The 25,681-nt window shown below is 40.9% G+C and overlaps 1 protein-coding gene across 1 annotated transcript in view; it reads right to left on the reverse strand.

The window, feature by feature from the left end:
* Positions 1–2,213: 2,213 nt before the first annotated feature.
* pigg (phosphatidylinositol glycan anchor biosynthesis class G) overlaps positions 2,214–25,681 on the reverse strand; it is a 57,519-nt gene continuing 34,051 nt past the window's right edge. The window contains exons 11-13 of the mRNA XM_056382964.1: positions 16,462–16,771; positions 11,664–11,827; positions 2,214–7,140 (exon numbers count right to left, since the gene is read on the reverse strand). Coding sequence (XP_056238939.1) covers positions 6,918–7,140; positions 11,664–11,827; positions 16,462–16,771 — 697 coding nt within the window. The 3' untranslated portion in view covers positions 2,214–6,917. The remainder of the gene's footprint in view (positions 7,141–11,663; positions 11,828–16,461; positions 16,772–25,681) is intronic.

Below are 25,681 nucleotides of genomic sequence, written 5' to 3' on the forward strand. Positions count from 1 at the left end.
AAAACCTGAACAATGATTTAAAAGATGCTAAAATGCTCCATAGGGCCGAGGGGAACTGCAGAGTCAGGTAATAATTCTTTGCAGGTTCACCACTGTGAGCAACCCCTTCAACATGACACAGTCATTGCATCCATTTTTAATATAAAAATATTGATTATAGCAGCTTTAATATAAGCTTAATGAGAGAAAACCAGTTTTAACCCAGTGATCTTGAAAGTTCTTAATATGATGGTCTGCAGCAGTGGAGCTTTGAAACAGATCTATAATTCAGAGGGTGAGACTATTTGACAGATAATATAAAAAACTGTTATGAAATTAACCAAAATATCCGCGGGAATGTGTTCATGTCTCACATTAGGTGATGGGTACTGGACATTTTGTCTAACTAAAGACAACAATGTGGATCCACAGCACCAGCTCTGAAACCAGACTCTTGGACACTTGCTGGCTCCAGCCAAATGTGGGGGGGGGGGGGGGGGGGGGGGGGGGGTCTGATGAGCCTCTGGCTGAGTGCTGCTGTGCTAAGAGAAAACAGATACAGGTCTGTGAGAGGATGGCTACTAAAAGCTTTGAGTGGTTTGCCTTTGTGGAGTCTGTGTCGGCTCCCTCAGAGGACACTGGGTGAGGACTCCGTATGTTGGGGGTCTTCAGTGGTCACTTGGTCAACAGCCCGGAGGAGGGAGTGGGACTGGGAGGAACGATCTGCCTCATCTGAACCTGAGCTGTTGTGGTGGACATCTATATTTCAGCATGAGGTGTACCGGGGCACCAGAACACCTTGGGCCATGTTAAAGCCTCTATTGTTAAGATAGTTACTCAGTGTTGTGGCCAGAGGGTCGTCTGCACCGGTTGTGATGGCAACACAAAAAGGCTCTGGTGGAGGAGGCTGTCAAGGCGAGCTCTTCTGGGCTTAGTAAGCCCAATAAACTCTTGAATCAGCTGACAGGTATTGGCAGTCCAAAAGAGCTGCAGCCTCTGTGGCCACAGAAACAAAAACTCATGAGTGGGATGAGTTTGGTGAGTTCAGTGAGAATGACTTTTGATTAACTTCAGTTCTGGCGAACTGTCAGACGCCTCAGGAAGCACGGTATTGCCGACACGGGTCCCGTGGAGAGGGAAGTACGTTCTGTTCAATGACAACCGGCTACAACTTTGCGATGAAAGGAGCCAATTGAGGTGGTGTTGGCATCTGGTCAAAACATCTCCTGGACACGTCGAACTGGGAGGAGACCCTGGGGCAGAGATTTAATATCACCTTTACTCTGTGAACGCCTCAGGATCCAGCAGAAGAGCCGGAGGACACGGCGAAGAATAAGGTCGCCGTCGGGACCTGCAGCTGATGAGCGGTGGAAAATGGATGAATGGAGCATAAACACAGCTCATGCAGTGTGTTACACTATGAGGAAACATGTTACGTAAGATGTGAAGAGAGTTTAAAATAACACAAGTGAAAATAACAGAGCAAACAAGCACTGGAAGAACAGTGTTTGAATTTAGTCACAAAGCTTTGTTCACAGTAAGATCAGGAAAGTAAACACACAATAACGAACATACTGAACTTTATAAAACACACCCTTGTGCCATTTTGGGTGACGTGCGGACGTGGGTAAATATCTTCATTCATGGACATTTTTGGTTTTGAACAAACATGAAAAAATAATTGAATTCAGGTTTTTGTTCGCAACATTTCAAGGCGATAATGCATTTTCAGAGCATCATCACTTTGGAGGTTTTAAGAGAGACTCCCACTCAGAAGTGAGCACAGCATGAAATGTGTCGTTAATGATGGCATTGAAGTCCAGCTCCTGAAGGGATAAAATAATTATTTAGTGGGTGGATAGCAGATAGAGGGATGATTACTGAATTATCATCCTCCTACTACTACATTGTACGTGGAGATACTCCGGGTGCACTTTCACACACGGTTTCTTGTCCAGTTTTATGAAGTCAGTGGGAAACTTTGACAGAAAGAGAAACTCCAGTGAGAAGTGCATCATGTCACTCGTCCTCGGGAGCGGGCCGGGCCTGCAGACACATCGCCTCCACCCAGGCTGCACGGAGCTGAGAGACAGTTTAACGGGCAGCTCATCGCTAATATTGCATGAATGGCTATTAAGATGTTTAAAGAATGTGAATGTTCAACCAAAACCAGGCTCTGGATGTTTTTCCTTTTAGTCTTCACAGGCAATAAAAGAAGACAGAAACTTAAAAGATACAGAGCAAAGCATTTATTTTGTTTATTTTGTTAGGAACATAAATAATGCAAGAATGATTCTTGATTTGAAAAAAAACCCATTATTTTGGTAAATAGTTCTTTCATTTCACATTTGTTACAGAACAAAAACAAAGAAGCCAAAAACCCCAAAACACCAGGAAATCAGAAACCAGGTGATTTCATCAAGTTCAACACACCTGACAAAAACGAATCACAGAAAAACAGGGTGAAAAAAATTACATATCCATATACTAGACAGGATGAACTGCATGGTTACTGTGAACTACATAAAAACAGGTAGGATCAGAATGGAAAACACGCAGATCTTAGTCATTCAACACAGATTTGAGCCGTTTGTGTTTTCCTTTTAATCAGACATTTTACTAAACGAAGAAAGAAAGAAAGAAAAACAAAACTCTCCCCAAAACCTGTTTTGTAAATCCTACAGGTGCATTATATAGATATAGGTTTGCTTTTTCAATAGTTAAACCAACAGACAACAGTAGGTTTGATAAGAGTGACACTTCAAAATAAACCTATTAAAACAAAATGTTGTGAGGACTATTGGAGGCCCACATCTGCACAAACACACAGAAAGGAGTGCACTTTTCATCTGATGTAAAACTGTATCGCTAACACATGCTAAAAATCTTTCAACCATGCGGATTCCACAGTTATTCTGATCCATTTCATGGGCTGTTGGAGATTTGGATACAGAGGAATGATTTCACACAGAAAGTGTTGTCCCATCAGATTTGTGAGAAGCTGCTGTGAGGCGTCTTCGTGCACCGCTGCAGACACGTTTTACACAGGATCCATGAGGTTTTACAAAAAAAATAAATCCACTTAAGACAAAAAAAGGTCAGGATCAAAATTCACTTTTTCCTCTGTAAGCTGAAAAAACAGTTAACTCCAGTGACTGATCCAGGCACCACTCCCTGTTCACCCATTCTCACCAGTCAAAGTGATTATCTATAATGTTTCTGCGGCTCTACTCACGACCTCCTGACCGGCTCAGCCTCCGGTCACGAGGTTTCACATCTACTCAGTGTCTTTTTTACACTTCTGGTTTGTTTAGAATGAACAGAATCTATGAACGGACAATGAAAAACAAAACAGAAAAGTCCCCTATAGAAACCCAAACTTCATCAACAGAAAACCCAAAGAAAAACTAATCACAGTTCTGGCCACTGGCAGAAAATCTGCCGCTGCCACCGCTGTAATGATATTATCAAACTCTGCGTCTCAAAGTACTACCGCAGCTTCTCAAACTCTTTATCGGGTTTTCACTTCAGTGCAACGTAGCTGATGAGATGCAGAGGGACGCTGCTCTATCAAACATCATTCATCTTCAGCACTGTAAAAACACACCGAGCAGTCCACCAACAACACCAGCAACATTCATTTTCATCTCTCAGAGCAGAAAATCCATTTCCATCTGAGAAGATGTTTCGCTGTTCATTTTAAATTACAATAATAATAATAATAATAAAAAAAAAAAGAATAAACATTGTGTGTTGTTTTACATGACAAAGACAAACACAGAGCTAGATGAGAAGATCAATAGCATCTTGTGTCTGTATGGGAAATATGACGCTAGCTTAGCATAAAGACTGGAAACAGAGGGAAACAATTAGCCTGACTGTCCCAAATGTTACAGAAGAGCATGTGAAATTTCATTTGTATAAACCACACAAAAACTAAAGTGTAAAAACAACAAGTTGTGGTTTACTGGAGTCTCTTCTGATCGTCTGGAAAAATGTTGAACTTTTTCTTTTAAGATTTCAGTTTGCCAAGACGTTACGATGGTCATTAGACAAGCACAGTGATATGAAGCATACTGAACACTGACAGAATAATCCTCGTGAGTGATGTAGATGATTATCTGCTTCACAAACTATTTCCATCAGCCTTTGTCTGAAGTCTGTGTGAGAGTCTGTATTCAGCCACAGAGAGGGAAGGCACTTGACAGTGTGCTGCCAATTTAGAAAAGGATCAATTCAGCTTTGAGCCTGGATACCTCAAAGCTAAATGTGTCCTGCTTCTGATGCAAACCAGCTAACCTGCTGTGATCCATATGCAGTGTATGTCTGTCAGTGACCCTGTCCATTCCAATGGAAATCCTCTTGTTTGTCTGACTTTTCAATGTTGTTCAGGACATTTAAATTCCATTTTCTGCCGGTGTAGTCGGCGTTGAGGTCCCTGTCCCTGTCAAGGTGAGCCACAGCAACAACTGCGACGGCAGCCAAATAAAGCGTAAAGCTTGTCTTGCATCAGACAAAATCTTGCAAAAAAACACACTGAACATCAGCATTGCTGTTTTTTTTTGTACTTTCTTGGTTTGGCATCTGCTTCTCTGACGCCTGTGGCGGCTTGGGGGATGTCAGCGATCTTAGCCTCAGGCGAGATGTTGTTTAAAGGCAGACAGCTCATCAAGGTGAGTGACAAGTGTTGGGGCGGGAAACTTACAATTCACTTTACTGCCTGGAGGTGAAAAGTTGCACACTGTGGCTTTAACGCTAAAATCTTTCAACTTGATTTGTTTTCTTTTGGACAAATCCCAAAGGGTAATGATGTAAGAACTGCCAGGTTATAATCAGCAGGAAGCTTTGAAGTAGTCACAGCTGTTCAATGACATGATAGTTACCCATAATGCAACAAAATAATTGCTGCAGCTGAAGCTTAAACTCTTACTTTGTAACATCCCGCTGAAGTAAAAGACCGTATTCCTGCGTATGGGATTTCTATGACACAAATATCACAAACAAACATGAGGAAGTGACGTTTCAGAAGGGGCGGGTTCATGACATTTGATGAGACCTGGACTGTAACTGCTGCTCTATATTTCCATTTTCTAATTTTACTTTGAAAATGGAGTCCAAGCAGCGAGTTAGATACTGTAATAATACAGTATGCTCCATAAGTACCCAGACAGCGACACATTGTTTGCTCTTTTGGCTCCATATTCTTATTGCTTTGGATGATAGCCAGCTTTACTTTGGAAGTATTCTCAGTGATGAAGGAAGAGATTGAGTAGAAGTTAGAGAAGTTTCTCAGTCTGCAGTGCGCTGCCAGACTCTAGAAGTTATACGAGTTCCACATTTACAATTGTAATGTATATCTGGAATAATGTTCTTTCAGCAAAACATGAATATCATCCCACTACTGAACAATGTGGGGAATAAAGATAAAAACACAAAAGCAGAGAGGAGAGTGCACTGAATTGGTTCACATCTTCTTGAAGCAGCGCTGCAGATGAATGATGGCTGTTTCTAACTCTGAGCTCAGTATTTGTGATTTTACATCCTGCCTCAGTAGGATTAAGCAGAAAATGTAAGAAGGAGAAAAATATACATGAAATATATTTATGGCGAGGAACGACTTGATAACTGATTCCTGGGTTTGTATGCCAATTTCATCGAGTCTCCTCTACGTGCTGCCTGAGACAGATTTTGTGCCTGAAATAACTACAGCTAAACCCTCATTGAGATGCACTGAAATAAAACAGGCTGTAAATAAAAACGTGTGTCTGGTGTTCTTAATGGGCGTCACACCTCTAGTTGACATATGAGGTAGACATGTTTGCCAAGACTCTAAAATTGCTACTGAATGAATAAATTTCAGTTTGAGGTCTGCAACATGCGCTGCAATTCAAACATCGTGACATTTCCTTTAGTGGGACCAGGTTCAGATTCTGGAGGTCTGGACTAAACTGAGAACTACGTACATGGGGTTTTTTTTATTTACTGAAAATTGTGTAATGAATAAATTTAGTCAATATGGGCTGAATACTGTTGGTGTGGGCAGGCACAGACTCAACTTGATTGCCACCCCCCTCACTCTTTTGGTTCCTCTTAGAGCAGGACTTCATAAACCTTTACGATTAGTCGATAGGCCTTTTGCACAGCAGACGTTTTGACTCGTCACAGTAGGAAAATCACAGGTATTAATATTAACAATGGCTCTGTTGTATTAAAGTGTCCCAGTAAGTCATGACAGTGTGACAGTGAGCCAACAGGCACAAAACCAGGACCCTGAAACTTGAGCCAGCTACATGGAATTCATTAGTTTTATTAATAATACCTGAACTTTTTCTACTGTGGCAAAAAGGCGTTTTGAGTTTGGTGGCTGTCATCAAAAGAGTTCAGCTCCGTAAACATCCAAACATCACATGTTTACACTCTGCTCAACATAATCACAGCATCTTCTCCTCTGTGGTATTAAAGTCATTAAATTACCCATGGAGCCAAAACATCAAACTCTGCACTGTTGTCTGCGTAGCGCTGCTACGGCTCACTGTACACCAGTCCCTGAGGTAATATGTGGTGTGTATACATACACACCACAAAAAGTTATTCTTAAAAATCTTATTTACATCATTCAATTATTTCTCATCATTCATTTCTCATTCTCATCAAACATTTTCTCCTTGGAAAGAATGAAATACTAAATCAAATGCTCACAAAAATGCATTGTAAGTGTCTTCTTAAAGCATCTTTGCAACGCAGACGCAGAGAGTCCAGAGAATGGGCTCTTTCTGAAGCATCTATTCACGTATTGTGAACAGATCAGTGTGTTGCTGAGTGAGGATAAGCATATTGTAGTGCGCATCAGTCTTTACAAGTGTCTCTCAGAAACAGAATTGCGTCCGACCCTTTCACTTAAGAGGATTCCTTAATGGAGGATCTGCGTCTTTGGCTGCCTAAGACTTACTGGAGCTGTGGCTCTGCTCCATCGTGTTGAAGAAGAGACAGACTCCCGCAGTCAGCAGCAGGTGCATGGACTCGTACAGTAATTTGGGTGAAAAGACGCTCCATATGAAGAGATGGTAGCGCAGAACAGTTACCAGCACAATGTAGGCTGCAGCTGGCACGGACCTCAGCAGAGCCAAACAGTAGCAACCATGGCCGACTGCAACCGGGCTCCTGCAGAGAGGGAAAGGATTTATCAGAGAGGAGGAAAGCACTGCAGAGAGCAGAACAGGCGACTCTGTGCTGTCAATAATAGGAAAACTTCCTGTAGAGCAAGACGGGAAAGTTTGTATATGAACCAAGGTCATGCTAAGCTGATTTATGTTCTCTAAACGATACATGATGATGTTGATTCAGTAAAGCTGCAGATTGTTTTTGATGATTCAGAGGGAAGGCCACATTTTCACATTCTGGAGATTTTACCTTACGCATGTACCCAGGAGAAGAGTCTGATCCAATTATCCTCTCACAATAATGCGGATTGCTGGCAAATTCTGATAAAGAAGTAAATGACTTTAAAACTTGCATGATGGGAGGAGGGATGCTGCGAGGAGATTAGGAGATGATGATGTAAAACCAAACACACACGGATACACAAAGAGTTGTGTATGTATACACTTCATCTCTGACGCGCTGAAACACATGGGTGAATTAACACAGGGACCTTGTTCATTCAAACAGGCAGAGTCCCAGCTGAGGGGGAGGAACTTCAAGCCTTTTTCCCAAGACAAGAGAAGGCACGCTGATGAAGTAGGAGACATGGGAAGGAATCCAGCTTGGAGGTGGAAATTCAACCAAAAGGCACTGACACACACACACACACACACACACACACACACACACACACACACACACACACACACACACACACACACACACACACACACACACACACACACTTGCACAAATGTTGAGGTGAAGAATGTAATCGAACAGTGACCAATAAACAGTAATGCACATTTTTCTGAATGGAGTGGGCAATAGAGAAGGTAAAAGTGTGAGTGCAGGTGTTGCTACGCTGTCCTCAGTTTTAGAGGCAGAATAACTGACATCATCTGATTAAATGACATTACAAACCTGAAAAACTACACCCGGTTTTTATTAACTCAGTTTTGGTCTGATAGACTTTTATAGACAAAGCTCTTGTTGATAACAGCATGATAACATTTACTCAAATGTACGATGTCTTGTATTGTCCTAATGGACTCATTTGTAAATGTGTGACTAGTAAAGTCACCATGTCCTCAGACAAAGATACATAAAGCTGTTCACTGTATTGTCATGGTAACTTAGATGAAAGATGGCAAGACACCCCACCATGCTCTGTGAATCAACATAAATTTTAAACTCACCTAATGGCTACTTTCACAGGGCAGCTTTTTTTTTTAACGCACAAGGTTTATTTCTGTGTCCCACCTCAAAGAGCTACTAATACATTCATGTGCGAGTTCTCAGGTGGGACAGCAGAGTAAACAGTCCCGCCAACGACTTCGTTCTCTCAGTGGAAAATATGCGTCACATGACATCACTTTGACATCTTCTCACAGTTTTATAAATGACTGACGGGACAAACAGGCTTAGCTCCACTTCAGCTGGATGTCATTTATCCAGGGTGTGTGGTTGAAAAAGTGAAACTCATAACAAAATGACCAAGCTGTGTAGAAGAAAGATGACCATGCACATAAGTCAGAGAAAAAAAAGTAGTTTTGGTCTTTATGGAGCCTTTACCTGCTCTCACAAATGTGCGAAATGTGCAAAATGAAGGATAAATGAAGCAATGACTGACTGTCCTTCATGACATTGTATTTCAGTAAACCATCTCACTTTTGAGCCCGCAAAGTAGAGAGCTGCACAAAAGATCAACAGTCTGTCACCGCTTGTGCTTTTTCACCGCTCTCAACAAAGGTAATGTCAAAGAGCTGACACAGCTTCTTGGAAAATCAAGTTCAAAGTATTTATAGTAAAAGGTTTGAGCTGAATATGCTTTTTATGTCTACAGATGCCTATTTACGTCAGAGTATGTGACTTTAGAGACAGTGTTAATGATGACAGTAAAGTTGTGATGAGTTCCCTGATCAGCCTGTCCTGAAGGTCTACTGTGATTATGTGGACTAAAACAATGAAAACATTCTCTTCAAACCGTGGTGTTGCTTTCAGTCGAGCTCGACAGTGTCAAGGGAAACCCGTTGAATAGCTATTGATCAAAGCCCATTTCCAGTACTTGCCTTGTGGTTGAGCTGCTGATGGTGCAGAATGAATTTTAAATGAGCTCCTGTACTTTGCACTTTTTACTATTTCAGACTTTCATTAGTCTCTGTGTGGATATTACAGGTGGGGTTTCTGTGGAAAGCACCAGGCTATGAATAATGTCAGCAATGAACGACGGTCACGTGTGCAGCACAGCGATGCAGTGTGTCATGTTTACCAGCTGGATTTAAGGTGGTGTTAGCTTTTAAGGGCATCATAGATAAAGGCTAAAGTCCCTGCCGTGGCCTCTAGAGGCTGCAGTCCTCGTTTCACACCAAACAACATCCTGGTCATGTGGCTGTTCAGGGGGTAAAACCACAGTGAATGTGGCGAGGCAGCCAGGCGCCGCCATCAACTCCCATTAGCGGCTGTTTGTGGGCGGATCAATCGCCCTGTCAGTCTAAATGCGATTTATTGCCTGCTTGCATTGTTGTTGCACTTTAGGTTCTCACGTGAAAAAGATCAATGCTGTGACTGAATTGAGTCTTTCAGGAGGAAACATTTTAGGCAGCAATTTGAACTTAAATACATTAAATACACAACACATCTCAGGTGTCATGTTGTCACTGGTCACTGCAAAGTTTGCTACTGTATTTCTATCTTCTCCTCATCACAAATGCTTTCGTTGTTTCCAACAGTAAATTCAACACCACAGCTTTGCCTCGTTTGCTGTGGTGTAGCTACAATCTCAGCGTGGCTTCACTTTGAATTTTTAACTCCTTTATTGTTAGTGGATTTAGAAATTTACTTTTCCCTGGGTAAAATTTGATATTTCTATGTAAAAGTGGAAATTGTGGGGTGCTGACAGTGAAAATTTCATGGATATCTTGGAGGTTTCTGCAGTGTCTTGGTGACCAACATCATGGAGTCGTTCTCTGGGGACCTTCAATGTCCACATCAAATTTCATGGCGAGCCAGCCAGGAGCCGCAATGGACCAAAATGTTGGATGTATGAATGGATCAACTTTGTCATCCCCAGGCTCTGCCTCGAGCAGCACAGAAATTTGAAGATGAGTAGAACTTTTTTAATCAGAGACTGTCTGCACTACTGAAATGTTAAACACATCATATTCTGATGTGGGATCAAAGATTATTAAGAATCTAAATCATGCATGGATGTATATACCCTCTGCAGTCCCCTTTCAATGGGACAAAATTAAAAAGGGGTTTTTCTATAGTAAAGTATTTTTATCACAAGGCTGCAGCCGAACAGAGGCAGGTTATACAAACTCCTCTTATACAAACACCATCCTTTGTCTACATTAAAAGAGAATCTGAGTTTTGGCTCTATCAGCAGGACAGCTGTTGCCCAGTCACAGACCTCATCACTCAGAACTATGCAGGGGCCCCATGCTGAGGGGAAGCTGTAGTTATTGGCTGCATTCACACACATACACCAACCAAGCTAGTGGCTTCTCTCCAGTTTAGGTCTTATGCAGGTTAAGCTGTTTACATGCATCTTTGATACCCTGCAAACCAAACTCTCTGTTGCCACGAGTGGACCAATTAACAGAATATTTTTGTGCATCTGTACTATCCTCACAGAGAAAAGTCGTTGCAATAGTAATGATTCTGTGTGGATGTGCTGCCACAGCTGTTTTAAAATCAAAGTGAAAGAGAGTAGTATGTTTTTTGGGCATTCTTTATTATGATAGATGCAGTGAAAGAGGGACACTAAACTTAGGGGAGAGAGAGAGAGAGAGGGGATATGACTTGCAGCAAAGGGCCCGGGCCGGATTCGGTTTGGACTCAGCCTGAATGGTTCACGCTCTACTAGGTGAGCTACTGGGGTCCGGAGAGAAGTATGTTTCAATTAATTTCCACCCATCATGTACCAAAAGTGTTTTTATGAATGGATTCTGAACTGGATGTTATTTAAATTGTCGATGTTAAAAAAAGGGTTTATTATTATTTATTATTACAATAGTATTTTCATAAAATTGAGCTGTCAGTGTCAAGTTTTCCTCGTTCATGGTGAGATTCATACAACTACTACTTGGAGTGACAGAAACTGGACGCTTCAACCATTTCTGTGACTTTAGCAAACTATATCAACTGTTCATCTCTTACTTCTGGCCAGGTTCATTTTTTAACTTCTTTCTTCTTTACTTTTAGCTATTTCAACCATTGATCCATTACTTACACTTAAGTATTTTGAGTTCTCTGTTCGCATGCCAACTAGTTTTCAGACTCAGGCTAAAGGGGCAGCTTACTGGTTATTGTAAATATAGTAGTAAAGATCTGCATGAAACCAATTTCTAATCTTATTTTGCAGTTTCTTTTTTGTCCTTAACACACGTGAATATATTTTTAATCAAATAATAATATAAGTTTGTTTAGTTGAGTTAATGAGTTCAACTTTTCACCCAGAAAACTGCATACATCCCCAAGAGTACAAACACCGTGGTGGGACGTCACTGCCACAGAGTGACTTTTAAACTGACACTTACCTGTCTCTCTCTGAGCTGAGGTAGCAGACGAGGTGACACGCCCAGAGCAGCGGCCCTGCGTAAGTGTTGAGCGCTGTCAAGAAGATGGCAGGTGCTTCTACGTAACTTTCCAGTCCAATGAATCCGACCGAAATGTCGACGGTGGCAATGTTGTTGGAATTGCCCTGCATGAGCACATAGAAATCTTATTTTAGCATCGCCAGCGGCGCAGGAATAACTTACCCTGTATACAGACAAAAAAAGAGTACACAACAATCTGCGGGTGAAGCTTTGTAAGCATTTCAGAGCTTTAAAGAACTGGTCCTTTGCTTTATCATCATTACTCTGAGCTCCTGGCTTCCAGCTTTGCCCTCCCAGCGGCCCAGTTGTTTGTGTTTTCCAGTCCCTGACCAGAGCAGCACACACAAGCACACACAAGCACACACAAGCACACACAAGCACACACAAGCACACACACACACACACACACACACACACACACACACACACACACACACAGCTTTCTGTCTGGAGCTGGACTCTTGTTAGAGCCACTCAGGCTGCTGTGGATCTGTGCATAAGTGTATGTGCCAGAACACACACTTTGTTTTAAAAAAAAAAAAAAAAAATTCTGGTTTATTTAAAAACCAATTTCCAGTATTTCTGATGCAAGCCAAATGTGCCCGCAGTAAACCGAAAACATTAAACTTCTCTAACCTTGTCTTATTTTCTTCTTTCCTGTTCAGAAGTTTCATCTCAAGATTTAGGAGATTTTATCACTGCAATGCAATCAGGAGTCACAGCCATAATACAAATGGTACACGCTCATGTATATAGATATATTCACACAAGGAAAATAAGCCTTGGTTCAAATGTAATAACATAGTGCAACTCAAACCTTAAAATACATATTAGAGATTTTTTAAAAGTTGTTTCATTACAAGCTCAACCTGCATGTGAGAGAGTCGTTATAGCTGTTTTTAAATTGAAGAAAACTAAAATAAATAAAATGTTCTGCACCTTTACTAAAATGTTCTGCACCTTTACTCTTGTCAGATCTTTGGTCAGTGCAGATCAAGTGTCTAAGAAATATTCAGTATTTTCTTCAAATTAAGTTCTAAAGCTCATTTGTGTTTAAACTTGGCCGATCCGGAGCTTAAACTGATTTCTTGGTGGCACATTCAGATCTTTTCAAACTAAGTTTCAAATTGGCTCATTAGTATTCATTTTGTTGATGTTTTATGCAACAAATTCAACCTCCTTGTGAATAAAAAGAGATAATTACCTTAAAAAATTCATTCTGATTGTTTAGGCTGTTGCATTCATGTTTTAGTCCATACACGCACGCACATGAGGAGAAACATCTGTGGGTGTTAACACAGATCACGGATGGTTTTCTTGTTAAATTTCAATGCAATGATGACCAATAAACTGCAACACATCAAGTAACTGTTTGTCTCCCTTTGCTTGCAGACATCTCCGATCACAGAGGAAGAGAACATCAACAGCTGGCTCCATTTTTAACAAACAGGCAGTGAATATCAGTGAGCAGGTCGGTCGCTGCATACGGATGTTTTCTACTCGCTTTCTTGCTGAAACCATGCTGTGATCTTTCAAATATCATCCTGCACCATCAACAAATACATCACTTATGAAAAACCAGGAGAGCAAGAAATGTTTTATGTATGAATTTCAGACAAAATCGATTGTCATAACAACTGTCAGAGAGCGAGGTTGGTCGAATGGAGCTCTTTGCTGGAGCGTACGCCATGCGAGAAAGAAAAAGCACGGATAACAAATGATTCCAGAAAACTGTGAATACTGAATACTGTCTGTAATTTGTTTCATGTGCACCAAACAGAAATAAATACTTGCTGCAACTTGTACATTTATCGCCAGTTACTTTTGTCAGATTAATTAAATGCGAGTCCACCTTTCAGCTCTGAGCTCTGAAACCATCCGTGTGATGATTCATATTTTCTACAGAAGGTTGCAGAAAGTTGCATCTGAATTCGTACCCGTGGGGTGACTCGTCCCTACTCATGTGGGAACATTTGCACAAACTGTCTCATTTCTGAAGAATAAACACCTTCTTGCTGCTTTACTGACCATCTGGTTTTGGGACGGAGATAAATCCACAGAAAATCCACTGCACAGTCTGACTCGTTCATCACTCCAAGTGATCAGGACAGCTGAACGTCTCCTGTGAGACGGTGAATTCATCATGTGATACGATTGAACCCTTTTCCTGACACTAACGACGTCTCTGCAGGTGAGGTTACCTGGAATATTTCCCACAATCCTCCTGTGTTTTGGTGTGTTTGGCTGCCAAAAACACAAGGACACTTCGAAAAAAACAGCTTTCTACCAATATTTGTAATAAAACTTCTGAAAACAAGAGAAAAGCGAAGCCCACTTTCTAGACTCTGCAGCAATATCTTACAACCCAGAGGTCCCTGATCAGCTGTAACTGTACTCGCTGATTAGATTTTAATTCAGCATAATTTTGATTGTTCTGCATGACAACAGTTTTTGTTTCAGTGCAGCAATTTTAAATCACATATGTCGCAGCTTTACAGATCCACTGTGGTTACAGCTTTGTTGAGAACATTATTACTCAAAGGTCTGTAATTACATGCCTGGGCGGTTAGTCTGAAAATTGTCTGGTGGCGGTCTATTCCCGAGCCCATCACAGTATTAATGACCCAAAGGTTATGAGGGTTATTAAATTGTTAGCGATGTGGAAGTTCAGTGTTGACAACAATACACAGCTGCTAACCAAATATGTGTCCTGGGTGGAGGTTAAATCAAACGGCAGGTATCATATCTGCCTTTGAGGATCATTCATGGCTCATAACACCATAACACATCCCCAGGAAACAACTAGTCCAGTTGGTCTTCATGCCAGCGCTGGATGAAAGTAATATAATTTAAACACAAACACTTCCTTTGCCCAGAACACACCTATTACAGTACCCTTTATCAGTGGTGATAGCTTTCCTAAACGTTGCTACACTCTGTGTCACAGCGTTAAATTAGGTGTCTCTTACAATCAGACAAGAAAAACTTTTCTGTTGTTCTGTGAACTTCCTTTTGCTGAAGTGAGCGGTGGCGATCTTAGCTCTGATACACGGCCCCACACCTCTGTCCTTGTGGTGTCAGCACCAATCGGTGTTAAAATGGCTGTAATTTGTAAACCCGTAATTGTTAATCATTTATTTTTAACAGCAAGACTTGTGTTATGGATTAACTGCTCGGTTGGTTCTACTGGTCCAGACTAAAGTCAAGCTTGTTTTGGAGAGATTAAAAGCTTAAATGGATATAATGGGTGAAATTCAATTTTTTCTTAGTGTCAACAAATTCCCACGAAGAGCAAACTAGAACTACAGTACCCACAAACCACCTGTTAGGGACCTGCCACAGTGCCACCTGCCTTTACAAAGACAACTGTTGTTCAGCCAGAGACATTAGGGCAGGGCGATATGGCCTAAAAATAATATTGCTAGGTTGCACAATATTTATTTCAGTATTTTCAAATGTCTTTTGATGCACAAATCACACCAGCATTATGATTCTAGTCCCTGCAACACGTATCTGCATTAAAACATGCTTGTTTACTGGTAATTCATTAGTGGCTTCTATTGGAACAATTTCACATTTGCGTGCACAGAGAGGGAAACCAGAACCAAGTTATATCTGACCCCTGACTAAAACAGAGCTCAAAGCACCAACAAGGTGCATTCAGCCGCCTCCATCTTCAATTAGCGTTTCTGAACATGTAGAAACTCTCTTCGGCGCTTCACTTCTTTAGCTCTCTGCAGTTCCCTCCGCTCCAGATACCAAAACACACACGCCTCACCTACATCACACGCACGCACCCAGGAGAGTTTTCTGGATGGGCGGGGGGTGTGTGTTGTTTGTGAGAGGGAGAGTGTCATGGTTGAGAGCGGGAGCAGCGAAACGCCAAAGCCAATTTCAGGCTTGCGACTTAAAACAATTACATGATGATTAACTCACGATATAATCATTTACTACAGCGCACGTGGAACAAGCCGCGATACATCGAGTAAAGTCATTAAATCACCCACAACCATGCACCATGTCGGGACCCCGATGGGTCTGACATGACTTTTAAGAAACAAACAGTATCTCAACACAAGGCCCTGCTCACCTCACACAGTCACGGACTTGTACATCTGGAAGAGCTGGTGAACTGCTGTAACCTGTGAGCCCACTACTGCCATGCCAGCATTGACGTGTATCCAAGGCAACGTTCAGGTGTCAAGCCCACTTTAAGCTCCTCACTGCTGCACCTGTTCATATTACTACTATTATTATTAATCTGAAGATTTAAATAACGATAATATGCATTAGCAACACTGTGGGGAAATTTTACTTTGAGGTTTTGCGGTTAGTCACGCGGGGGACACACTGCCTCCGTCACGAGCGTGGATTTCTTTTCATTATAAATCAATTACTGATTTATTTTTTGGCAGAAAACATCACTAAAATGCCGCAGCTGTCACGCTCACGCCACGCATCCAGTGTGTTCCTGGCCTTAGAGGAAACAGCAACAACTCAGGAAACATTTGATGATGTTCAGAATACAAATACATACAGACTCTACATCACTAAAAGAGTAACTGAAGTGGTTTCACTTGTCACCTGGCAGCAGTGATGTACAGGTGTACTCCAGGAGCCTGTGACATCACTGCTGGGTGTGGTTACAAGTGCAACAAAAAGAGCTTTCCAGTTGAATTACTCTTTAGCACACGTAGTTAAGACGTACGGTACCGCTGACGTGATCATTGTTCTTTACCTGAAAGTAAAAGAAGGCCTGTCCAAACCAGTAGTGCATGATGGTGGTCTGGGCTGCGTCGTAGTGGAGTTTCTTCCAGATAAACTGAGCCATGAGCGTCTGGATCAACAGGCAGCAGCACAGCACTGGCAGGTTGTGAGCTCGAAACAACAGCGAAACCAACAAAACCAAGCCGCTGTAAATCTCCCACAATCCCCTGCTCTTCAGTTTGGCATCTGCTGTGATGATCTGGGATCGCAGCAGGTCCTTGGTGCCCGTGAAGAGGATGCCCAAAACGAAGACATAAACAAAGCGTGCCTCCACTGTTCCCCTAGAAGAGAAAGATTCCAGACTGTGTCATTTTTGCATTTGCAGTAAGCCAGTATTGATTTTCCCCCACAAAACTCTGCGTTCAATATTCAAGTAATTGTGGTACGTGACTCTGGGATGTGGATTCTGGCAGTCGTGCTGTACTTGTTCATGCATTTCGCAGTTAAATATCCACAGATAGGTTTTGGGACATTAGACGAATGATTTAATGTAGGTTTTATATACTGAATGATAAATGAAAAAATAATTCTTCTTATCAAATAAAGCTGTCAACAGAAGCTGTAAAACAAGTGACAAGAGCCAAATCAAATCAAACTTGTTAACAGAACCAAAACAAGCATTCACATCACCAGCAGCAGCAGGAGTGCAAAGAAGGAAGTATAAGGCTCAAAACAATAGCTCATATTTAGACATTTTCTAATATGACAGATGAGAATTGATCTACAGCCTAAAATACCTGACTGTGTTTCTGTATATGTCAGCGAGAGCCTTTGTTATAATAGGTTTTCAAAGTTCACTGCTTTAATTAATTTCATATCCCTGTCTCTTGTTAGACAGGATTCCTTATATTTCTGTAGCTCATAACCCCTCTTTCATTCGGTATGCAGTGTGTCAATGTAACATTAATAATTAAAGGTGTGAGACTGGAAGACAGAATGAATCGCCTCAGGAAAACAGACTTTCTCGCACCCATCACTCTGTCTGTTGTGGTTGGTTCTGCATCATTATAATTTGAGAAACAGCGTAGTAACATATTTTGGTACATTTTGAGGTTGTGTGACATTTGATCAAAACCCTCTTTTTTAAATTGAGTGCGACAGATCGTAAATAGTTAAGGGTAATAATAAAACAGGATAGCAACAGTGGCAGTGAAAAGATCCCGACTACCGGCTGCTCTTGAAGGTTACAGAAGGATTTTTACAACTGCTGCCCTGGAATGGTAAAAAACTTTTACAGGTGTAATTTTAGTCCGTTGCTATTAAAGACTGTGAAATGTCAAAACTCACTGATGTATTGCAGCCACGGCCACAACGCTCCTACTACTGTTATTATTACATTACAGCAGGTTTGCTTCTCCTCCTGGACATTTCAAAAATGCATTTGTAGAAACACACTCATTTATAAATGCATAATCATACAACAGCCTGAGCAAAATATATAGCCTGTATTTTTTCTTATGTAGGACATAGAGAGAGAGAGAGAGAGATAGATAGATAGATGTTTTACTTTTAAAGGCATAATCCATTATACCATAATCCAAATATATCAAATGTTTTTCAGGTTGAAGTAACAGGTTTGTTTATATTCATAATATCTGTGGTAAAACAGGAGAGTATTTTGAATTTTGAGTGGTGAAACGCTCAAAATGCTCAATGTCCCTGAATAACTCTTCCATGATGTATGTGAGGTGAGGCTTCTGATATTGAGCCTACCCTCAATGATGTAACGGGGGGGGGACACACACACACCTCTCAGTATATTGCAATACAACAACAACAACAGCACCACAAACTACAATCTCCAAACGATCATCATCACCTCGCTAAAACAGTTTCAACAAAAACTGAGCATTATAACCTTCATGAAGGAGGATTTACTGCAGTATTAGACTGTAAAGCTTCACGTACTGTGTCTAATAACCTGGCAACTCAGCGTTTTCTATTCACAAGAACTTATTTTGATCCAATGTTCCTTCTAGCGGACTTGACCTCTTTTTCTCCAGCAATTAATGCAACAAGTTCAGTAAAAAGAAGGTTTCCACCTTAATGTTTTTCTGAGAATGTAAGTTATGTAAGATATGAATGCACGTCAACAACATTTAATACAGATTGAAAGATGGCCTATAATGTGCCGTACAACAGTGAGTCTGCGTCTAAAGTCTGAAGTTACTAGAAGGTTAAAAGAAAGTTTGCATGAGGCTCTTCTCTTTCTAAAAGGCTTACTCCACAAAAATCCTTTTCCAACTATCAATAATTTATATGCGCAAAAAGTCCCAAATTGAAGTTTTAAAGGAAAAGTGCTTTCGATTATGAAGGCAATTACATTTAGTCTAATTTCCATTTTCAGGCATTCAGCATATGCTCTTATCCAGTGAAACTTAAATGAAAACACTTTTTTCCTCAAATCTGCTCTTGAATTGACGTACAGTTTTTAATATCTGTCCAAAAAAGGATAATGAGTTAATTAAGCCACAATAAAAAAAATAAAATAAAAAAAACAGACAACAAAAGGATGGTACGAGCTGTGGCAGTGACAGGCTGATTTATCCTGTTTAGTAATGGATAGGGGAGGAATGAAGAGCATTAAGAGCTAATGAAGTTCAGGGAGCTGCTGAATTTTCAGGGAGTTACAGCCTGAGGAAACCGATGTTTTTAATTGTATTCTCCTCAAACATGTGAAGATTATCCCAGGCATCAGGAGTACAGTACACCTACTGACTACAAAAACCTGGATTATATTCAGAATTGTATCCAATATTCATTTAAAGTAGCTGCTGGTGATATTTTCAAAGAGTCGCTGTTCAAAAGCTATTTACACATTTAGAAAATCTCAAAAGTGAGACATTAGAAACATGTTTCATTTCAGTCAAAAGTAATCACAGAGTAAAAAGGACATTTCTTTTGCAGCAGGATGCAGTCAAAGCTTGAAGAGTACTACAGGATAATAGCTGACCCTGAAGGAGTTGAGCAAGTATTGGACATGTATTATTAATCAGTGTGTTTTATGGAAACCTGTTCCAACAGAGGAAAGGAGCAGAGTAATGTGCTCCATACAGCACTATTCTTTATTATTCACAACTCCCCGAACAATATGGCAGGGATTGTATTCATCATTATTTTATGCAAAGGAAAAGCGGAAAATCCTGGCCTGGATTTGATTTTATGCGAGGACAGTGATGGATCTGAGCTGCCGGCCTTACTTGTTAACTAGTGTGTGGGGTGGAAAAATCGACAGAATGACTACCTAATCTTTCTGTTTTTTCCTACGTGTTTGTGCTTGACAACCAGAATTGTGTCACGCTCTTAATGTGGCTGTTATCTTACAACTATGCTTTACACTGGGGAAGAAGGACGAGGAAAAAAAATTATGAGATTTACATGGCTTCCCTTCTGAAACCTGTGTACTCTGAAAGACTGCAGGACTAATCCACATCAGCCTGAAACAATAAACATTTTTCCCAACACTGTGGCATGCAAAATTCTGAGTGCTGAAAAGCATCTTGTTTGCTTTGACATTTTCAAAGCAGAAAGCACAAGCTCTCCTCCTTGTATAAGAAATAAAGGCCAATTGCTGTCTATTTGCAGCCCCCCAAAAAGTAGCTGCTGTTATTCTAAGCTTCTCCTGATCATAGTAAATCACACTTTCTCTCTAGAGTAAAAAGTGTAAATGACACAGCTTTGCAACTAACAGATTCCTCAAAAAACCTACTCAAATTAGACTAGTCATAGAGCTAAGGTATTATTATGTAATCTATGATTACCATCCAACTCTCCAGACACGCAGCAGGCAGCAGGAACTGCAATAACACTAAAAAAAGACTCCTGCCACCCCTCATGTCCCTTATGTCCACGTCAAGCACTGTGGCTTGTAAGAGACAAAAACAATAAAGTCACACTTTTCCAACAGAGTGATCGCAACATATAACTATGGCAAATGTTGGGTTAATAATGCTGCATTTGTATTTGTTGGTGGTGCGCAAAGTGTCTTGAAACTCCAGTCAGACAGCAGCTAGTGTAATTGTTAACTCATTAGTACAAGACGTCAATCCTATCAACCCTCCTCAGATATATTGTTGTTATTTTTTAAAAGTCCTTCTTTGCCGTTTGGCAGGCTGCAGTTCAGACCACCTAGCACTGACCGAGGTCACAGTGAGCCCAGTCTTATTGCAGAACAATAACAAAGAAGAGGCCAAAGTTGTTGTGATAATGGTGCTCAGCTGTGTCTTACAGCGGAGCACATTTATCATAGAGAACAATGCTCAGGGTGCATTTTTTAGCATCATTTGTCGAGATTTCTTGTGGATTCGAGAAGAATTCACTGGAGAGAGTCAAGTTTTCGGTTCTGTTTCACTATCACTGTGCCACTATCAGATTAATAAAACAAGGCAGCTCATTAAACATTCATTAAAGCAGATACAGTAATACTGTAGCCTGAATGCATTTATTAATCAGTTTATTTAGTCAGGTGAGTCTACATTAAAAATGACTAAAAATGTGTTTGAAACACATTCCACTCATCCCACTCACTCACACACTGATTCTCTCTGGTATCTCTTTCATAATGAACACATTATCATAACTTTATTTAAGGGATTATCGATATTATTAAAAATCCTGAAACCAAATTCTCTCCCTCAGCTTCTTAGTATGAGCGACGGGCTCCTGCATGGACATATCATTTTCCCCAGGGGTTAGAGCAGTTGGTCATTTCACATGAGAGATTAATGTTTTGTATGTGTTTCTATCAGCTCTTGTCTCTTGTTTCAAGTGGGAGGGGCCTTGGTGGGAAAGAGGTGAGGAAAGAGGAACATCACTGGCGACGTCACAAAATCGCTCCCTCGTTCACTCATTTAGTATTCCCATTATAACAGACACTCAGTAGCTCAGTTATAGCGAGCAGTGATCTACAGTGAGATTTCAAACACTCATGACTCATCATCATTTTACATGTAATTCTCACATATTTAAAGTGTGACGCACTGCATTGTGGGATTGTGCACAGAAAGTACCGTACATGCCATGAACACAGCTCTGTGCTTTTATTCACTGTGATAATCCCTGGGGTCCTTTTACTAATCTGTGTCCCTTTGTCTGCAGGTAGCTGATTGGTACACCTGGAACACCTGTGGCACCCAGTGTGCTATATGTGCATATACTTTAAGTCCTACCTCACTCGTGCACACCACACACTACTGATTGAGCTTAAATAGGTTTAATAAAAATATTCTTTATTGATCTTAACCACAGTGTGTCTCCCTTTTGTTGTGGCCACTTGAGCCAGGGTCATAATCTGCACCAATGAAAATTTAGAAAGACCTGAATCTAAGGAAATTAAGACAGTTTGGGGGGTTTGCATGGTTATGTTGTCCTTGTCAATTAAATCCAATAAACCACACACAGACACACACACACACACACACACACACACACACACACACACACACACACACACACACACACACACACACACACACACCTTCATACTTCAACTGGGCGTTCAGGTGCTTTAAAGCCTTAGAGAATCCTGCACATTACATGACCAGTCGAACCTTATTTGCTGCATTGTGTAATGTTAATAGTAGTGACAGTGGACAGAAAATAGTGGCTTGTCAAGCTGTGGTACACAGGAGCTGCCTGGATATAATGTTACCTTGGAAACAAGCGCCGGTGTTCCAGCAAGTGAATAAGAAAAGGTAAGACTACATCTAATCCCCTCAACATGTTTGGTGTATCCCCTTCATCAATCACCTGCATCAGGCTAACACTTACAGTAAATCAACCAAAACAAGTAATTCGCTGCCAGAGGAAAAGCTTTGAAGCAGACGCCTGAGAGCGAGGAGGGTCTGCCCACTTCGTCTGAGCCCCGGCCTTTTCTGTGGGACACAGCTGAGCATGTCTAAGTCGCAACTATTGAAATGCCACTGAGACTAAGTGGAAGACTTTAAAACAATGGTAACAGATAAAACATCTAATTACACAACAAAGCACTAGATCGATACCTGTGTTGCTGGCAGCATGTGTTGATGTCTCTTTTCCTTCAGCTTTATGTTTGATTAAAAAGCACCTTTTTTTTTTTTTGTGAAACAGCAGCGTGATGTAGAAAGATAAAGCACAGACAAAAGCAGTTTTGTGAACAATACTTTGAAGTCAGTGGAGGATAATAATTTGTTAAATGTTACCACTGATATATTGTACCAACACAGAACTGCTTTTAAAACAGGATCATAAAATACTTTACCTCTTGGGTAATAAAACCGAAAACTGAATTCCGTGTGTGTGTGTTTCTCTCTTTGACTATGTGTATGCGCGCGTGCGTGCGTGCGTGCGTGTGTGTGTGTGGCAGGGGTTCACAGGTGTTTTGAGACGAGTTTGAATACATTTCCATTTTTAAGCGGGATCGGCATGCATGAATATTTTTAAATTGGGAACCTGCACAACAGCCCCTTTCTAGATAAAGCAGTACATGGTAAAATAGGTCATGTTTTGCGCAGGTGTGAGGCCCACAGACACACAAATGAAAACATAAACATTGTAAACGCTTCTTTGTGGCTTTATGTTTGGTAGAAAATGTGCCATAAAGTCAGAAGGGGGATGGCTGTGATGCATACAGGCTCAGACAGGTCTGGCCCTCAGCCGGCTGCTTTGATGTTGAGCTACTTCCTGAACACTTGTTCACAAAATTAAATTTGCCTCATCTTTTATGGTAAATTGATTGTATCTTGCCTTATAGATGTTTTATGCTGTTAGTGCTCAGGTAGTATTGAGGGTTCTTTCAATATCCTACTCAATAGAAATAATGCAAAGCACATGCTTGCCCTGTCAGTTGACTGCTAGTCTATTTTTAGGTTCATTTTCTGATGCCATAAGGAACGGTGTGCGCAGGAGAGAGGGAAACAGACAGCGGGAAGTAAACCGTATCCACTGTGACATCAATCCAAGTAACTCTTTGAACCGTTTAAAGTGAGCAACGTTGGCTGTTCTCAACCCCATTAGCCATTTTGAAAGATGCAACAGCACAATTAGGCAGTTGGTACAAAGGGAAGCCGAGGAGGGGACCGGGGAGTTGTCAAAAGGCTTTACTCTGATAAAAACACAGAAAGAGTAACCCAGGAAGAGCAGACTTTAAAAAGGGTCATTATACAAAGTCATTCCTTTTTATATTCACATTATAGTGTGAAGGGAAAAGCACAGCAGCTAGAAAGTGAGAAAGTGCAACATTTTGGGGCTTTTTTCACTTCAGAGAAAGAGAAACTGCTTTGATATTGTATCTAAAATAATCATAAATTCAACTTTATGGTTCTTTAAAAATACCCAACCAAAAAAAAAAAATCAGACCCATGGGAAATTTACCACAGTGCTTGATTTCAACAACTCAGCAGCTGCAAGCTACATTAAACTAAAATCAAAGCACTATTTTAGTACAATTGCACAAGACTGAAGTTGGTCTTAGGCATACAGTATAAAGACTTTGCCCAAGAAGTTACAGTGTGAAGTAAATCTAAAATAAATCCTTGAGGTGGAGCACCTTAATGATCAACTCATTGAGGTGTGAAGAAAAAGCTGAAGGGCTGGGTCAACCGTCAGCCTTGTCAATCATACAGTTTGTCAAAAGGAGCCGGGGTCCCTGCATGGCTTTAGTTCAGGTGTCTTTGTATGGGTAAGGGTGAGAGGTTGAGCTTTTAATTAGGTGAGCAAGTAGGAGAGGCTGCCAAGGAGAACAGGAAAGGTTAGGGGAGGCCAGGTACTGGTGCTGGATGAAGGGAGGTCAGGAAAACTAGACAGGAGAACTGTGTGCAGCCCTGCACACTCATTATTTTCTGACGGAGGTTAGTAGCAGATAACTCTGTGCCAAGCTACAGTCTGCAGAGTAAAAAATTAACACATTTAAGAGCAGTAGGATTGTCGATTTCCTCTCTTTTTTTGGACAATGCTAACAACAGCCATTAGACTGTGCTGAAGGATTAGATTTACACAGTGTAAAGAGGCTTCAGACTTCAACACTACTAGTCTATATTTTAAGGGACACATTAAATGTGACTTTTAATTATTCAGGTTGAGTTCAAGGACACAAAAATATCCCAAATACACTGGATGCTGAAGGCTTATGCATCAGATGAAATGTTTTATCATGTGTAAAATGAATGCGATTATCAAGTTGGTATGCCTGATTAGGGCTGAAGGGTCTAGGAGGGGAGATTCTTATCCAAGAGAATTCACCTCGAGGGTTTCCCTGCGTCTGCGGGTTTAATAAATCCAAACTGTTGTAATGGTGGCAAGATGAACTGAGGATTAAAAAAAAAGAGCTGTGCTTTGAGCTAAATGCTAATGTCAGCATGCTAACGTGGTCACAATGACAAGGCTACCATGCTGATGTCAAGCAGTTATATTGTACAATATGCAGTATTTACCATGTTTACGTAATGTATTTGCATGCTAATGTGCACTAAACATAACAAAACTAAACAAGAACTACAGATAAGGTGATGGAACTGTCATTAGTTTTGCAGGTATTTGGCCATAAACCAAAGTAAAGGACAAATATAATTTTGTGGGATGTACATGTATGATAAGAAAAAGTGGTATATGTGTAGGGAAAAGCGATGTATGAAAGTGTGTGTGAATGGGCGAACGTGGCTTCCACTGTAAAGCGCTCTGAGTGGTCGATAAGACTAGAAAAGTGCTATGTGCAGTCCATTTACCATTTATAATTTTGACCTGATGATGGCTCTATATGCTATTAAGCACTAACAGCTGCTGAGATTTCTAATTTCAAACTCACTGTCCAGCCTGTGCTATACTTTGCACATGTAGCGGCTCTCACAGGAGTGTATACAAACTTCCCAACGCTCCACGTGGTGGTCTTCTTACTGCTCAGCTCTGGCAAACAAAGCCAAACAAAAGAAACAACTAATTTTCAAGACAAATGAAAAGCAAATTTACCAAAGTATTATGCCAATATTCTGCATGGTGATATATTACCTCTTCATTTTCCCTGTTCAATCTCTATTCTAATTAGCTAGCTTACTGCTTTGTGTTGTGAAAATGTGACTTTGTTTTCATCAGGTACAGAGGACAGGAGAAGTGAGTGGGGAGGTTGGCTGCGTCAGAGACTTGTGTTGGAGGAGAAAGGGATCTGGCGATACTGCTGCAATTCTTACTGGCTGCCAATTTAAATCACAGATTGCCTGATG

Source organism: Seriola aureovittata, chromosome 8, assembly GCF_021018895.1.
Source record: "Seriola aureovittata isolate HTS-2021-v1 ecotype China chromosome 8, ASM2101889v1, whole genome shotgun sequence".
In the NCBI taxonomy this organism is placed as follows: domain Eukaryota; kingdom Metazoa; phylum Chordata; class Actinopteri; order Carangiformes; family Carangidae; genus Seriola; species Seriola aureovittata.